At 40.7% G+C, this 18,262-nt stretch overlaps 1 protein-coding gene across 1 annotated transcript; it reads left to right on the forward strand.

Moving 5' to 3' along the window:
* Positions 1 to 356: 356 nt before the first annotated feature.
* TTC34 (tetratricopeptide repeat domain 34) lies at positions 357 to 17,874 on the forward strand. Its single transcript, XM_010567955.1, is given in 7 exon segments — positions 357 to 1,407; positions 2,911 to 3,134; positions 5,375 to 5,567; positions 10,241 to 10,407; positions 11,312 to 11,586; positions 11,844 to 12,054; positions 17,317 to 17,874. Coding segments are annotated over 7 exon segments (2,346 nt in total). The 5' UTR covers positions 357 to 650; the 3' UTR covers positions 17,836 to 17,874.
* Positions 17,875 to 18,262: the final 388 nt, after the last annotated feature.

Here is an 18,262-nt window from a genome sequence, read left to right on the forward strand (position 1 = left end):
GCAAGAATCAGATTCCCAAGATTCAGAGCAAGAACTTGGCCGTTGTTTCCCTCAGTGTGGGAATAGCTGCCATCTTTCTCTCCAGCTTAAGTCCCGACAATGTAGTGTCCACAGTATATAACCTGGAGACCCTGCTCAGGCGAGGATGCTCAGAGGAGGTAGTGAGTAAATGCAATACCCTGCTCAAGGCTAACCCTAAGTATTCAATGGAACTGCTGCTGCTGAGGGCATTAGCATGGCTGCTGTCAGGGACACAAGTTAGGAAGGGAGTTGCGGACTATATCCAAGCCTTTGTGATGCATCGGGCTGAGGCAGTGGCCTATGTGTGTACTAGGCAGAGGGAACACCTGCCACGGGTCATCCAGGCCTTCTCTAATTATGTCTCAACATACCAGAAAGAAAGCCCTGACTGCAGTTCCTTGGACCAGTGGCTGGGCAACTGCTATGACTTTCTGTCTGCAGTGGCACCGGATGATATCTGGGTTTGCAGGGCTCAGGCAGCTTACCTCTTTAAGAAAAGCAAATTTGAGGAGTGTGTGGCAGTTTGTAGCAAGGCCCTCAAGGACTTCTCAGCTGATAATCTCAGAGATGAGAAAGCTTTGGGTCTGCTCTTGGAACGGGCTGCTGCATATTTCTTCTTGGGTGGACGGATGCAGGAAATGATTCAGGATTTAGCGGAAGCCTTTGCAGCAACCCCTGCCCAGGCAATGAAACACTTTGAAGAGCTCTTCTCACCACATGACACTGAGAGGATAGAAGAACAGGCTAGAACTGTCCTGGAGATGAAGTTTGCAGCATTCAGGGAGGCTGTGCGTACTCGGACTGAACTCAGAGGCAATCATGGTACTGAACTGCTCCCTTCTGTCATCCAGACAGTCCAGTTCCTCCTTCAGATCTCCCCAGGGTCCAAACGTGAGCTCAGTGTTCGGCTAGCAGACTGCTATCTCCTGCGTGGACACATCAGAACTGCCCTGGACATCTGTGACCACCTCTTGGCAGCAGAACAGAAAACTTACTACAATACTCTCTTAGCATTGCGAGGATTCTGCTCCCTCCACGCTCATGACCATCAGCAAGCCCTGCAGGACTTTCAAAAGGTCATTGAGCATGATTCCCCACATCCTAACAGCTGTATTAAAGCCTTATGTGGGCGTGGACTTATCCGGATTTCTGGTGGCAGCCATTACTTGACAGCCCTGGATTATATCACAGCTTGCCAGTTAAAGCTGGAAGAAACCATCTTCACAATCAAGTCCTATGTGCCATGGAACCAAAGAGGACTGCTGCTAAAAGTTCTCCAAGAAGAAGGACAGAAGATGCTGCAGAAGAAGAGGTACGCAGGAGGCAGTTCAGCCTGTGGGCAGAAAAAGAAACAGAGCTGTGCAGATTCCTAACAGAAAGAGAGCAGCTTGAGTGGTAGAGAGAGTACTTGCTTGGTAGAGAGACCCTTTTGAAATTCCTAATTAACATAACAGGTTGAAATAAAACTGCATGGGTGTGGTTATTCCAGCAAAATGTTGTTTTGCTGGTATGCCAGAATGCAATAGGATCCACGTAGCCAAATCAGCTCAATCTTTCTATGGAAGTTTATCTGTGATAAACCCATTGGCCTAAGCTAGGAGTGCACAAAATGCTAGAGGGAATATGACAGAGGTTTCTCCTCTACAGGAGTAGATACACCCATAAGAAAACAGAATCGTTCGTGCTAGCTGGCTCCTTTCACTCTCAGCTCTGAACTGAAGGATTTGGTAGGCCATGAAATACCAAGACCCTAGAAAGTGTCCTTCCAAGACAGAGCTGAGGTGCTACTGTGCACATACTTGGTGCTAGCAATCCACATTCTTTTTTCAACGCTAACCATATTAATGTCATACTTAAGGCTGGGAGATTTGAGACAAGACCACCAAACTATTCTGGCTAAATCCATTAAAACCTGAGTCTGAAGGCAGAACAAGGTGTAACAGAGGGACTTTGAGGTTTTAATACTTAAAATCGCCTTTCTAAAGATCAGAAAAGATTGCTCATCAAAGTAGTATCTTTATTAGTTTTTTTATTTCTTCCTACATAAAACAAGCTGCTATTTAAATCTAAAAATTTCAGTGTTTCATTTTCAAAGTTTTGTCTCATACCAGGCCAGGAAAAGTTATCCATTTTCTCCAAAACCGAATTTTTATGTTACTTTCTCATTTTTTCCTCATGTGAAATACTAGTATTTCAGGAGAAAACTTGAAAATTTGAAGTGGGAAACAGCACGTGAAAGTTCATCTCAGGTGGCTGCTCTTTACAAGTGATACCCATATTTTAGTCTCTTAATAATTTAAGTACTATTATGGCCTTTTTCTGCAGTTGCATGATGCACATTTCACACCCAGTACTTGGGGCCTGCACTCCAGTGGTATAACTGAAGGACAGAAAAATGTATTAACTCATTCAGTGTTGCACTGGCAGATCAGGGCACAAACACAAACCCCCTTAGACACAGGTCACTGCTTCTGGAACAAGCAGCTACCTATTAACACAGTTCATGAGTCCATGCAAATTTTAACATGCAGCTCTTCATTAGAAATTATGATTATTTTTTTTTCACTGTCACTGTTACTTTTTCCTTTTTCCTTTTCCCATTGTCATATCAGCTGCAATCACAGATATGAATCATTATTTGTCAACCTTTCTTTAGAGCCACAACTGCTTAAAAACATGTTTTTATAAAGAGGGATTATGATTATGGAATTAAGCAGCAGAGATATCTGTGATGCTGAATATGGTAAAATGTATCATCCATTTTGATACTGGACTGATAACCTGCTTCTTAGCTTCCAGGTGAGACAAAGAGGCTCTGTTACTCTCATTAACATTTTTTTCCTTGAAGGTGGTCTTTCCCTTTTTCTTCTTCTTTTTTTTCCTCCAGAGATGCCCCTGGGGTTTACCAGCTGGCTTCCCTCTTGGTGGAGCTGGACGCTTCCGATGAAGCATCACGGATCCTTTGTGCTGATGCCCTGTACCAGATGGGCCGTGTAGAAGAAGCTCACAGGCTCCTCTTGCTAGCACTCTCCAGAAATCCACAAAGGTCTCCCATCCTGGTTAGACTCGCGCTTCTGCAATTGAAGAAAGGTTTCATGTATGATGGCAACCAGGTAAGGAGGACCTGGCTAGCAGAGAGAATGAGAAAGCGATCAGTGATGGATATGGTGAAGAGGGTTAACAACCCTTTTGGCTGATATAGAAGATGCATGGTAGAACTTAAGAGGGACCACTTCAGAGGCATAGGCTTGCCAGAGGGTGTTCCAAGGTTTCAGTTTCCCAGCACAGTGCTCTACTTGTCTCCTGCTCCTCAGTGTTACATGACAACTGTAAGGCTCCGGGTACAAGCTGCCCTGTGAGGCCACCTCATCACATGGCGCAAAGTTGGAACCCACCCCATCACACAACCTGTGACGGGTTTTCCAGTGGGGCTGCACCTACCCCAACCTGTCCTTCAAGACATTTCTCAGGAATGTTGGTAAGCTGGGCAGAGGTCTTTGAAAAAGACAGGAAATGCTAAGAAAACTTGGTGACTTTCATAAAAAACTAACCTCCCTGCTTGCTAGGTAATTTTTAAATTGAAACAACTTTGCTGTGGTTCAGGGCAGTGCAAAGTTTCATCTTCAGGGTCATTCCCTTCTGAATAACTGCATTTGACCTCACTTAATACTGCTTTTCCCAGACTGCAATGAAATTACAAATTACATTGTCATGCTCAGTGGTTCATATGTGTTTCCATTTTAAAACTAAACAGTTTGTTGTTAGAAGCTCCATAAATAGCAACAGTGAGGACTGTTGACACAGTGAAACTCAGAGCTCACGTGAGGTTTAGGTTGTTCAACCTCTAGCAGAACTTTTAAGATCTAAATACAGGTCTCATAAGTAGGACTTTCTGTCTCTAGCACAGGCCACACAAGGACTCCTCGCTAAATACCGCCCATTTATCACATGCTATTTAACGGCACTTTTCATCAGAGACTTTAACTAGGCAGAGCATGACTGAACATCCTGCCCCTGGTGACAATATTGATGGGATTGGTAATTTTCCCCTAGAGAAAAGAAGGCAGAACTACTACCTAACTAATTATCCTAATGCAGCGGGGGGGGGGGGACACACACAAAACCAGAAGCTCAAATATCAGTCTGCAGTTTTCTTTCTTTAGTGGCTAATGACTTGTGCTTGAAACCATGAAAGAGATTCCAACATGTTGATTCTCCTACCAAGGATTACAAAGTTGAATTACCAGGTTCTGCCATCAGAGGGAACTATTGCATTTTTTAAAATCCCGTATAAATTCTGCTAGCCATAAAGAGAAAGGTTTTATTGTCACCACTTCCCTACTCCCTATGAAAAATAGAAGTTTTGTATAATTTGCTGCTTTTGGGAAGGCTATTAATGAATGACATGACTTGATTAGAGTCCATAGGCTGCCCTTGGAAGCTGGATTCCTATCTGCGGCTTCTGCTACAATTTCTAGATGGAACATATATGTCACTGAAAATTTCTCTTCAAAATGTTTTTGTCCCACCTGCCTGTCAGCATCCAGACACTTGTATTTATTAATAAAAATAGAGAAAGTAGTAAGTTCAATAGATAAGTCTGGTGCATCAAGATAACTTTGTTCTTGTCCTGGCTTCTCTGGCTCAAATTTGAATAATGAGTACCTGCTAAGCACATTTGCTTTACTGGGGGAAACACCTTTTGATTCTTTTCCTTAAGAAATGTAGTTAAAAAGTGCTTGGAGATTTTCGGTCTAGTGAATGGAGGCAAAGATACCATATGTCAGGCAAGACTCTTTTCCAGGAGGGCAGTGGTTTGTGGATTTGAGTCTGTACTCTTCCCAGATTCCCAACAGAGAAAGGCTAAAAGAAAGGCACAGCACTTCACTGATTTTCTATTAAGTCACTGGTTTCAATTTCACAGTCAGAAGGGGTCACTGGAATCCTTCTGTTCCACAGAAACTTTCTCTCTTTGGGGCAATCATCCTGTGGTTCAGCTGTATTTATAAAAACAGTTAACTGTCAGTCTGGAACAGATGCTGCCCAAAGTAAGCAAGGCAGCATTATTTATTTCCCCAGAATGATTTCTACAGCTGAAGTGCTGGTGAGAAAAGATAAGAATTAATGTTTTCTCCAACATACATTTACACTAGGGCCAGCTGAGAAGTTAAGTAAAAGAGATTCATGGTCCTTGGCTGGACCGTGGCTGGCTGAAACCCCAGTGAAGCATGGGGAAGCACTGGATAAGAGCATACTTGTCTCACCAGACAGTAATGTTTCCAGCTTTAGCATGACTTGATTTATCTTTTCATGCCAATCTTTCTCTTCTGCCTTTTTCTCTCACATTGTTAAGCTGCTAAAGAAAGTGATCAGAATTGGAGATACCTCCTGCCTCCTGCCAATCATGGACATTTTCAAAGATGAAGACCGGAAGCTGATGCAAACTCACTGCCATTTCAGAGCACTGACCATCCTGAAGAACAAACAGGAGGATGCTGACATCAAAGAGGCCATTGCCTACCTTTCCTTTGCCATCATTGCTTCAGGTAGGGTTATCAAGATACTGATAGGAGATTTATTTCTATGGGAAATCAGATCAGTGGGTAGGCAAGCATGTCCAACCAATTCCCATCTATCATCTCCCCGATGAGAAGACTGAAACAGTAGACTTACAAAGGCAGGTGAAGAGCGGGATAAAATTTGTTTAAAGTAGCAACTCATCTGGATCATGAAATAGTGTAATGAAACAGTAAACATTCTTTCTGTCCCATAAGTAGCTTGTGAACTACTTGGTAGGAGTTTCAAGTGTTCTGTTCAGTTCAGTTCAGTTCTACAAGGACATCAGCCCCTTTTCCTCACCTGTCGAGAAAGCCCAGCATGTGATTTTATTCTGTTGTTTAGCACATGAAATCCTCCTGGACCACAGCTGAGGATTATTTTAAATTGCATTGCTTACATGCTAAAAGTTAAGTTCAGGCATAAACCACCCTAACTGGGTCATATCGACACAAAGAACCCATAATTCCTTCATAACTTGGAAAAGATCCTTAACATCCTGAACTCATCTATTTCCAGCTGGTGGTTTGAAATTTCTGATCTAATCGTTTCCCACTTTCTCCCGCTCCAGAAATGTAATGTGTACAGGAGACAAAATATTTACCTTCTTTACACTTTAGAGTCTTTTGTTTTGGTAGACCTGCTACCAAACATCAGACTACACTTACTGTTCAGTTGCTATAAGTTGCTTCTGAGTAATTGGTCTAGACAAACTGATCTGTAACCATGATTTTTTTCATATGCATGGTCACAGATTTTCTCACAAGTACAGCTGCGATGTTGAACAAACTACATGCTTTAATGTTATCAGTGCTATCTTCTCAGAGCCATTAGATTATTTTCCTTTTTGTTTGCCAAGCTTTCCTTCTTTATTGTGGTTTTAAAAAAAGACCCTTTTAGGACAAGCAGTGTAATGCTGTTATTCCATTGATAAAGGAAAAGCAGAATGGCAGGGGGATTCTTCCATACTTAATGTAGGGAGGCTGTTTTATCGCAGCAACATACATGCTCAAAATACAGGGAAAAGTCTCAAGGAACTCCTACAGAATTATTTTTCCTTCTATAAAACTTGATTTTTCAGTGAGTAACTGCACACAGGTGAGCCTGAAGCCTGGTAATGTCAAGAGAAGCCAGGGCTTTTTGATCCTGTTGTCCAGCTGCTAGGTTGGACGTTTTTGGAAATGTTTCCCCAGAAAATTAAACTTTATCTAGAAAGATATGAGAGCTTCTTTGAAAATGCAGTAAAATTGTTTCCTAAAAAGATCAAAGCCAAACTTGTGATAAATGAGAGGGGAATTTGATCCCTGTGAGCAATTAGTCCTTGAAAGAGTGTGACTGAGGAGACACTTTGCAAAATCATCTAGATGAAGGAAATCCCCCTTTCGGAAGAAAGAAGCCTTCATCCTCTTTGTTTCAGTAACTTTTAGAGGAGATGCTAGCTGGTAAGTAATTTGGAAAAGCTACTGAAACAGAGCCAGCTTCAGCCCATTTTAGACAAGCAGTGTAGAAGGCTCCCCTGTTTCAGCCTTAGTTTGTTACATCAATTAGTACACTGAAAACCTTCCTACCGATGATATTTATTTGGTACCTCCTGTTTCATCAGAATGAACACTCTGTAAATACAGTCATGGCAGCAGACAACCTGCCTTCTTGTTCCAATACACCAATGAATGTGTAGTTCCAGTGCCAAAGAGTGAATGCACCCACTTACGTACATCATTATCCTAGCTTTTCCTAAGGAGAGAGATCAGACTAACATGGAAATGCTTCTGGCATGTTCCAAGTAAAACCATGTTTGTATGGAAATTTGCCTTTCACTCTGAGCAAATGTTATGACAGCAGCACTGAGAAGAAGAGAGATTGGTTTATGAAAATGGAAGAAAAACCCTGTTAATTGCTTTGAGATGGTTCCATTTCACAGCCCATGCATTCCAGCTTATCAACTCCCCACCTGCTAGAACAGATGCTTGTTAAGAAATAGATATTGTCTTTATAGGAGCCAACTGGTAGAGCTCCAGAGCAATAATAACCTTTGGTACAGAAGTTTTGGAGCATATCAGGAAGGAGAAAAAGCCTCATTACTGTAAAAGAATTGCTAGGAGCCTGTCTGCTGGCTCATCTCTGCAGGCAGCTGTGCAAGATGCTGAATTTGCTGACCTCCCTATGAAAAAGTATTTACAGTGGCACTGCTGATTTATCATCCATTATTGGGATGCCACAGTTATTGATTGCAACCCTGGGCGTATTAAGATCCTTATCAAAATTGTCTTGAAAGGAAGGGGCATGTGGGTGGCGGAAAGATATATGCTCTGTAACCAGTGAATGAATGGACCATGATTTTCATTGTCAACTATATGTGTTTATTTGGGCAGCACTTACATGAAAGCAGAGAAAAAAGAATCTTAGTATCACAAATCCCAGTACATATTAAGTGTCACAGTAAATTAGTCAGTCCCATCTGGATTACTGTTTTATTCAAAACCATGTGTACCTTCTGACTCCACTTCATTAAAACAGCCAAATGGCCTTGTGCCCCCATCTCACATATTTTTCTCCTAGAGCTTTCTTCCCTCATTTGTGCTGCTCCCATTCCATTATAGTAAAGTCTCCAAGGATTCTTTCTAATGAATTTGATCCTAATCCAGCTCAGATCCTAAGATGAGGGAGAAAGGTGTGGTGGAGGGACAGATTTGGGGATATGAAGACGTTCCCTTTTACGATAGCCTTATCTTCCTTTTGCTGCTTTCCAGAGCAGCATCACAATGCTGTCTTTTAGCGGTCCCTGTGAAAATGCATGGAAGACTTTAAGGCAGAATAACAAAGGGCAAAGCTTTCCAGACCTCAAAAATTGATAGAAGTAGTTTCATGACAACTGACAAACACAGAATTTCTCTATGCTCTTAGCTGGCTGAGTCTAGGTATCCCAGAGAAGGTAGAAAACAAATTTGCCTGTGTGGGAAGGTTGAGTGCTTAATAATTGTGGGCCACTCCTTTTGCTTCCTTTGGCTATTCTGAGAAGACCCACTTTTGCTGAGACCCTGAGGTAATCAGAAAAGCAGTCATGGATATTTCAGGAGAGACAGTGTTGATGGACATGTATATTTGTTTCTATTAGAAACCAGGAAGCTTTTGAGCTAGTTGAGCAATGTAATTTTATGATTTTCATTCTGTTACCTTTTCCACTCATTCAATTTTTTATTACAATGTTCTTTTAGCATGTTTAGCTAGACTGAAGACTCTTTGAAGTGGGGCCTGTGTTTTTGGTGTGCCTGGCACAGTATGGTTCCTGTTCATGTCTGGAAAGTTAGAGTTGAGTCACGGTAGGGCAGTTACAGTTATAAATCAAATTGCAGCCATACAACTGCTCTCAGCAAAGTGCCCTTTCTTTCCTTAAGTCACTGTTAGAATTATTTTTTTTTCTTCCTGTAAATATAAATATACATACATATTTTTAGCTATTTCCAGAACTGGTTCTTCTGTTTATAACATGCGTAATCTTTCTTTTTTGAAAAATTCATCTTAGTAGCAAAATACATGCCCTGAAAAGGCTTCTTCGCACATACTGCTGCCCAGACTTTTTTATTGGTCCAGGCTTGCCCGTTCCTTGGTGGCCTACAGAGCAAGTATGAAGATACACTGGTTCTGCTGTCAGCCATCCATAAGTGAGAAACATGGCTAGCTTTATATCACAGAGAGAAAGACCAGGTTCACATTCACATTGGTGGGTAGGCCTGCTGGTTGTGTGGGAAAGCTTTTAGGCTGACATAGGTATTAGGCTAGCATAACACCCAAACTGCTTTGTCTCTATGTCCCATTAACATTTCTGTGGCTTGCATCAAACATATTGAAATTATCCCAACCAGCCATGAAAGATGTGTCTCCCAAGTTAGATGATGACATAGAAAGAAACTGAGTGCTTTTTCTGAGGTTAGATAGGAATTTTGAAGCAAAACTAAACATTGAACTCCAGTCCTGAGCAGCAACACTGAAACCACAACTCACCATTTCTCTGCAGAATGACATTGACATGTACACCACAAGACCTAGAACGACAGAGTAGCCTTGTAACACATACCAAAAAACACTTGCAAGACTTCAGCAGTGAAAATTCATTCTTTGACGGAATTCTGCTAGCCTCAGCAGGACACTTAACTGATACAGTACTGTGTTTTGGAAACCAACCTGACATAGATTCATGTTTTTTTCCTTTCAACTCAGAACTGATAGTATGCAATAGGAATTCCACTGGCAACAAAAATAAAGGAAACTACCACTTAAGTACTGTCATTGTACTTCATCGGGTATCCTCAGGCAGAGTAGAATTTTTCTATGGCTTCATATGGATATCCTCTCCAGCACCCTCCTTATTCTTCTTCCAGTCACATCTGTGGATTGCAGTTCCTTACCATAGCACATTTGCCTCCATCCAGCACACCCCTCTTGTTCCACCCTTGCCACAGCTCTGAATAAAGTGGTACTTACTTTTCATTCCTGCAGTCACCATAACACAACATGTAGGTCTACCACATCATTTTCACTTAGCTGCTTTGAAGGCCTTCAGTGGGGCTTAGTGGTCTGCACACACTGGGATTTACTGCACCCTGTTTTAGAGCAGTAGATGTGAGACCTTTCAGGTAAGCATGGCTGCATTTTTCTCCTTCAGGTGGTTATGCTGAAGATTGCCTTCTCATCAGAGCTCGATGTTATGGCCGCCTTGGTCAGAAGAAAACTGCTATTTTTGATTTTAATGCCATCCTAAAGGAGGACCCTAGGAACGTGCAAGCTCTGAGTGGACGAGGATTCATTTACCTTGCTCTGAAGCAGCATAAGGTATTATCACTATATTGATTTCCTGATGATTTTTCTGATGGTATTAAGCAATGTTAGTGCGAGGTACCACAGGCTTTGACATGGACTCACTGAAATCAAGAGAGTTTCTAACAGAATTTGGCAGTGAAAGGCTCTTGTTTTGGCTGGGCATATAAGTAGTCCACTTGACATGACTGATTTGCTTTCCTAAGTCTAGAGAGAGGAAGACTAAACTTTAAACATAGATCTTATTCACTTTCACTACCATTCATTGATTGCAATGCTGCAAACTCTGCTTTACATTTGATCTCACATTTTCATGAAGTGAAATTGTGTTAGATGAAATGTTGCAACAAGAGGAAAAAGAAGGAACAGTTTCAAGGTTTAGTGAGTTCTTCTCCATCATCTGTGAAATGCTCATATGTGTGATTAGTGTTACAGTGGACTTTGGAGGTTGCAGTATATCATTGCCTGGAAATCATGTCAGATGTTTGCATGGTTTATCTGCTTCTAATATGGTCAATAGCCTCACACTTTACCTGCACATCACACCAGTCCTACAGTGAATTTGAAATGGTGCATCTCCAGTTGGGTGTGTGGATTTGTGCTGGTTTATCCTGGCTGAGCCAAATCCTGCTTGCACTTACTCATTCACAGCATCTCTCTTGCTGTTCTAAGAATTTTTTTCAATAGTAATCTGAGGAGTTCAAAACACTTTGCAAATAGTCATTCAAACCTGTCTTCATGCTCTTATATCAGCTTTGCAAATGGAAAAGATGCAGCACAAGGACAGGGAAGAGCAAAGAGCTTCCAAAGGTGTACAGATGACCTGTGGGACAGCAGAGGACTGAAAGCACCTGAAAGAATGAATTATCAATACATACTTATTGCTAACATTTCATTTTTTGGTCTTGTTTTTACATAGGAGGCGGTGCAAGATTTGATCTTGGCGCTGAAGGTGGAGGCAGGAGTAGTGATCCCAGCAATCCTGTCTTTAAAGCTTGAAACCCAAGAGTTGATCACTCAATTGCTCCTTCAGCATGGCAGGACTATGTTAACTGAGCTCATTGCTACTAAAGACCTTTCAAAAGAAGAAGCCCTCAGGGATCTTCTCATGATTGCAAAAGCACTAATTAAAATTTGCAAGGATGCACCACAATATCACATCTTCTACACAGATGTTTTGATTGCAAATGGTAAGTTTCCATTCTTTTATGTAGCTGATCAGACTAAGTGAATGAGCAGTAAATAAAAGAAAGTGAATGTTAAATGGCAAGTGTATTGTACTTTTCAAGAGAAGTTTGCAAATGTTTTGGGAAAGGGTATGAAGTAGTTAATACCCTTAGATGTGGACTGTGGGCAGGCTACCTAAAGCCTGCTTTAGGAAGTTTTCTTGCTGTCTTTTTCTCCACATGGAATGGGTTATATAGCTTGTACTGGCGTTAACCAACAGGAAGGTATGAAGAGGCTCTTGCTCACCTTCAGGAGGCATTTGGACACTCCCTTGCTGATGACTTTGCTAGTGCAAGACTAGCTGTGCTGCAGCTGAAGAAGAAGAACATGGCAGTGGCAGCTCACTCATTCAGCATCCTAGCTAAAAGAGATGAAAGGGAGTTGGTGTTTCTCCTGAACTTCATAGACGCTAAGCAACAGCAGCATCTCTCTCAGGTACAGTCCTTTTTTGATGCCACATCTGTGGATTCAGTGGGGAAAGAAATGGGAAGCAAAAGTAGGCTGCAGAGATTTTCCCTGCCTTATCTTGAACAGAAGTGTGTGGGAGGACCATTTATCAGATGAACGAGGAACAAATTGGCTGCTTCTTCCAGCCTTCACTTCAGCCGGATTAGGGAGTTGAATCCAAGCTTCTTTCATTCCAATGAACTTGCTTCAGTCTCTAGTAATTCATCATTACCACTTCTTACCACTCGGGTGAATTTCTTGTTGGTCTCCCTAGCATGAGACCTGTTTAATCCTAACACTAAAATGCAGGGGATGTGAGGGGCAGCAGCTAGAGATTTAACAAGATCATTGCTAGTATTGTACTCTGTATGAGTTACACAGTGCTCACAGCTGGCTTCTGGGGAAGGGGAATTCATGTTTTGTTCGTTTTCTTGATGAATTGAAACTGAAGATTCTGATTCAGTCACATTAAATACTTCAATCCTTTTTGCTCTTTTGTGTAACATTTAGAAATTTAAATATATTCACATTTTTATAAAATGACTAGCCTTTGAGGTTGGTATTGGTTTTCTTAGCTAAAACTGTTTGACATAAAAATGGCACATTGCTCTAGTCAACCCAAGTATGTATTTTTCAGTATTTTTTTTTCAAGTTTCTCCCCCAAAGTACATCCAGCTCCGAGAAAGAATCTCCAATAATAAGACAGGCAAGGTCAGATTGATGGTGAGTAGTTTTAACATTCACTCAAGCGCCTGCAATTCTGATTACCCAGAAGCTTCGTGTTCTGAGAATCAGTTTGCTTCCTTTTATTCAATTTGTAGATTGTGTGCACCCTGGTGAGAAGCTATATTGTTATGCTTCCTCCCAGGTTATAAAACAAAACAACATGCTGATATACTTAATGCATCTTGAAGGAGTAGTTTGTATGTATTTTAGCAAAACAGCAGGAGGATATATATAAACAAGTATTAATTTACCAGTCCCTTGATATACCCCATTACAGAGAAAAGAGCCCCTCTCTTCTGAATAATGTAAAAAGTACAGTCTTATGGGAAAGAGGATTTTAGAGCCAATTTGCAATCTTTCACTATATAAAGTTGATAAAGGTACAATCAAGAATGTGTCTATGGAGGCCCTAAGGAAGTGTCTATAAATGAAGATATGATTTACAGCTGAATTTCCCTTGCTGCCACATCACTGGTTCTGTATGGAAGTCTTACAGCTAAGTCCACCTGTGCTGCTTTCTGAGAAAATGCAGGAGGGATTTTCTTATGTTATCAATAAGAAAAAAAGAGAGAAAAAAACCCCAAACAAACTAATTTTTGTACAGCCTAAACTGCACTGATGTATTAGGAACTCACTAGTGCCACAGATTAGTGAAACCTTTAAAATGGGAGAGGCACTTTATTTCTGTCTTTTTTTGGCAGCTGTGGAACAGGGTCTAGAATAAAACTCCTTACTGGTGACTTATTTATCATGAAAGATTTCTCTGCCACTTGAGAGAATAGGGGTGGCTGGACTGATTTCAAGACTGGAACTCAAAAGCAGCATTGGAAGTACAAAAAAGTAAATTTTTTTTATCTTGTACCTTTGTTCAGCTGAGTAAACATTTGGACTCAAGCACCTGGGAGTCTTTCCATATTCGCTAATCTTCAAAGATTTACTGAGCATGATTACTTTTATTACTGAGTAGCCCAGAATCACAACTTTTTTTTTCTATATGTATTTTGTGACAAGGGGATATGTATGTATTTTGCTGGGGTGGGGAAGGAATTGGTTAATTCACCTGCCCGTTGTCTCAAAGGATTTTCCAGTAGCACTTCCTTTTGCCTGCAAGGTTTTTCCAGTTTGTGTGTGAAAGGAAGATCTCAGTAAAAGCGAAAAAGCTTACAGACAGAATTAGTGCCCAAAAAACTCCAGTGATGGCCTTACTTTGCCATGGCTCCTAGCTACAACCTAGGGGAGGGTGTTCTTTCCATTACCTCCATTTCACAAAAAAGAAAACTGAAGCAAAGAAGAGTTTAGTGGTTTACACTCAGCCCTTAGTCTCAGCATTCCACTCACAAAAGTATTACTGCCACATTGTTTTAGACTGTTTGGACATTACAGGCGTTATAGAAATGTGTCATCATCATCCTGGAGTCTGGTCTGAAAAGCTAAAAATAATTCTACATAAGCTGAATAGGAAAGGGTGGAGGAAGGAGAGCTCCTTGATGTACTGATGTTTTTCATGAAAAACAAAGCAATAGAATTCTTCCATTATTTATAGTCTAAGGGGTCCCATGCTGAGAAATTTGTAAACAACTGGGAAAGCCACATGGGAATAGGAATCTGAAAGATTTGTTAAACTGCAAAAGGTCAGAGGAAGGGAGTTTGCTTGCTGCTAGTGCAGCTTCAACCCTTCAGTTTCCTATGTCAAAGGTTAAATGCATGACTGATTGCTAGCTCCTTGCTCAGATCCTCAGACTGCAGTTTCTGCGGCTGTTCATGTGCCATAGGATATCCAGAGCTGACTTGTACAAAAATGGTCTCAAAAGCTATATGGTCGGTGTCAGAATTAGACCCTCAGCCCAAGGTAGAAGTTGCCATTCCACATGCTCTCATGGCACGTGGACCCCAAATAGGGTCTCCAGGTAAAGAAGGAAAGACTTGCTCCAAACTGTTCTGAAAACATCCAACCTTCCTCCAAAGCTCAGTGCTTATCAGTCCATCTTCCAGTATTTACTGCTCAGAGTCTAACCCTTGACCATAATTCCATGTCCATTTCTCATTTTCTTTCTAAGACATTGAACCTTGGTCAATTTCAGCATAAGATTAGTCACTAGGGACTGGAACCAAAAATGCAACAAAAATATGTGTATTTGCAGTCCTTTATCACACAATGAAGTAACTAGATGGTAGAAAGGGTCACAGAGACCTAATCCAGGAAGCAGTCCAATCCCTGGTCACTTATGGCCTGCCAAGCCCTTTCCAGATGGCACCAGAATTATTTCAGTCTGGAAGCCATAAGTGACAAGTTTGAAGATGGACTACAGTTCATCTGTGAGTGGACTACATAGCCTGCTCTTGGCCTTTCAAAGTCACCTGTAATGAGGCTGATAGCAAAAAAGTGCTTCTCAAAAGCCACATGCAGAGAGCAGCTGAACTCAGTTGTGCAATATCTTTCTGGCTTTCTATGTACTTCCTATATCTTCTTTCCATAAGTCTTCGTTTCATATGCATCTTTGTTTAGAAGATGATGTGCAAGTAAGCTGCTAATTAATCCATCTGTGTTATACACCAAAAATGGATCCCAGCTCAGTTCCTTTAGGTCAGGCAGAGCCAAAAGAGAATCCAGCTGCCTAATGCCCATGTTTATTCCATCAATGAAGATGAGAGAGAATTATTTATTCTCAGATGTGCCTTTTTCCTCCAAGTACTGCAGGAATTCCAGAATTTTGTGGCTTGCTTACTTTGGGGACTGTCAGTGAAATATGAAGAAGTCAAAGTAGTGGCTCAGTAAGTGGCAATATTGTATGTGGTGCAGTAAATCAAAATGATCCTGGTTAGCACACTAGCGGGTTCAGCATTAGATTAGTCATTCAGTAGAACAACAAAAATTGTATTTTTCTTCTGCAACTGAGAAAAAAAAAAAAGCACTTTAAAGGCTGAAAATTACAATTTAGCTGTACAAACACAAGGCGTTTTGAAGAACCCCATGGTGCTCTTTAGAACAATGTGATCTAGAACTTTAGAATTTCTAGGAAAAAAAAAATCTTCTCTTGTGAGGATGCTCCTTACATGCAGAAGCAATTCCACCTTGATCCCTTGTTAAAATCCTGCCAACTGAGACAACATTTGCATTGACTAGTTGCCTTAAAAACCACTTGAAAGGGCAAACTAAATTTGCTACTCTTAAATGTATACCGAAACAGACATCTAAGAAGTTTTTGGACAGGCTGCCTGACAATTTATGGCCAGAAATATTAAAGCCAGTGATTGACACTGTTTGAGGAGAAGTCCTATCTCTGTTTCTGTATGTGGAAGCTGAGAGACTCTCTAATAAATATTACTACATAAAGGATTTTACACTCCTTTATAGCAAAATAACTGGGGTAGAATTCTTCATAAACTGTTAGGAATGACTAAATTATTTCATGACACTGGTCTCAGACGAGGTGCTCAGACTTGACCTGCAATATTGATCCATTTCATCCAGAACTTTTTTCCTTAGTTCTATTAAACAGCAATCAATTCTAATCCAAGTCTATCAAAACAAAAAGACAAGGGACACAAAGAGACTGGAAGACCTGAGCAGCTGTCCAGTGTGGCTACTGAGACAGTGGCTGGGCTAACTGAATTTTGGGAAGCCACAAGCGTCCAAAGGCAATGTGTGGTATCGAGACTGATGAAAACATTTACCCTGTGCTTGAAGTCTCAGCTTGTTTGGCTCAGCCTTCTGCAGACCTAAGCTGCTGGTGGCAGCCTTGTTTGTAACTTAAATATTCGGTCTGCTGCAGCATGTTAAAAGCTTTGTTTATTACCAATAAAGGGAAATAATGAGAAATCCATTTGAGGCAAATACTTCTAATGGAGTTTTCTTTATTGACCTTTATGAACCTAAAAATTATATGGCTCTTTCTGCCTTCTCAGTTTTCTTGTTGTTTTTCCCTTCAGGTAAGGGCAGATAGTTCACTTGCACTTGAGATTAATGATTAGGAAAGCTATCGGTTGGCCATTTTTTCCTATAGCTTGGGTAAACTTCAGTAGAGACCAACCTTCATTATTAGCACATGCAAATATTTGTGGGGCAGTACATGGGGCTAACTATGTATCCACCAGAAGATGCAGTTTCCATGTAGTCACCTGTTAGAGCAGACCATGGCAGAAATTTGGTTTCATGAAGAGAACACTGTCTACTTTTAGAGTTTGGTCCATTCAGTTTTCAGGTCATGTGTCATTCCTAAGGAATGTAAACAACTTCAGAAGTGTTCTGAGAAACTTTTAGCAAAACATACAGAAACAAAGAAGAGTGGTTCAGAAACTGTAGCGATAACAGCAAGTGCCCATTGAGCCAAGATTTTTATATCTGCTTGCAAAAAAGATGCCAATTATATGTTCTCCAACTAGATGCAATTTCAACATTTGAAAAGTATCCAAAATTTCTTAGTGTCTTGTGTCTACCTGTGGCCAGTCCAGACTAGTTATTCTATGCTTTTTTTTTTTTTTTTTACTTTTAATAACTAATATTAAGTAACTTTCTGTCCACAGGTAGCAGCCCAGGAAGGAAATGTGCTGATTAAAGAATATTGCTATGAGAAGGCTCTTGGTTATTATACCCTGGCTGTCTTGACAAGCAAAGATAATCCAAGGTATCTCCGACAGAGGGCTGCTTGCCTTATGCACCTGGAAAAATATGACAAAGCTTTAAAAGATATGGAGAAAGTGATCCAGAAGCATGGCCGTAACAGTCTTAAAACACGTGTTGAGGACCACTGCTCAAAAGGATACCTGCTGTTGTCAGTGGCTGAGGAAGAAGCAGCAGTTAAGCAGTATATTGAAGCACTGCAGTTAGATGAATCTATGGCATTGTGCAGCATCATGAATGGCCCTGGCAGTGAAATTTTAACCAAAACATTTCATAAGATTGCACAATATAATTTTGAAATGCAGCATTATGAAGAGGCCTGGAAAATCACAGACTATGGTCTTAAAATTGATAAAAATACTGAACTTAAAAAGCTGAAAACAAGACTTAAGCGAGAGGCATCAAGCTGTAGCATACATTAATTCATCTGATTTGGGATTTTCCAGTGTCTGATTGCTTTCTAGTTTGTGAGGCTGCAAGAATAAGGGAAAGATGAGAAGCTCATAATAAATATGCAATGGACATGGCACTGAACATGATACAGCAAGATTAGAAGTAGAAAGTTTCAGGTAGTGAAACAAAACTGACCAAGAGAGCTATGCGAAAAAGACAAATTGCAGTATTAAGTATTCTTTTAAATTATTGTGAATGTATATAAACTCCCCCTTGTGAAGAAAGTGTTTTGTCTGGCTAAACTGAACTAATTCTAACACACGGGTTCCAATCATAGTGAAGGAAAACATTCAAATAGCTTGCAGTTTATGAAAAACAACCATGTATTTCTTTGCTATTTATTTGATTAGCTTTAACACGTACTGTTAATTAAGTAGCCTTATTTTTATGGGCCAG

Source organism: Haliaeetus leucocephalus, unplaced genomic scaffold (genome assembly GCF_000737465.1).
Source record: "Haliaeetus leucocephalus isolate CR32 unplaced genomic scaffold, Haliaeetus_leucocephalus-4.0 Scaffold230, whole genome shotgun sequence".
NCBI classification, from domain to species: domain Eukaryota; kingdom Metazoa; phylum Chordata; class Aves; order Accipitriformes; family Accipitridae; genus Haliaeetus; species Haliaeetus leucocephalus.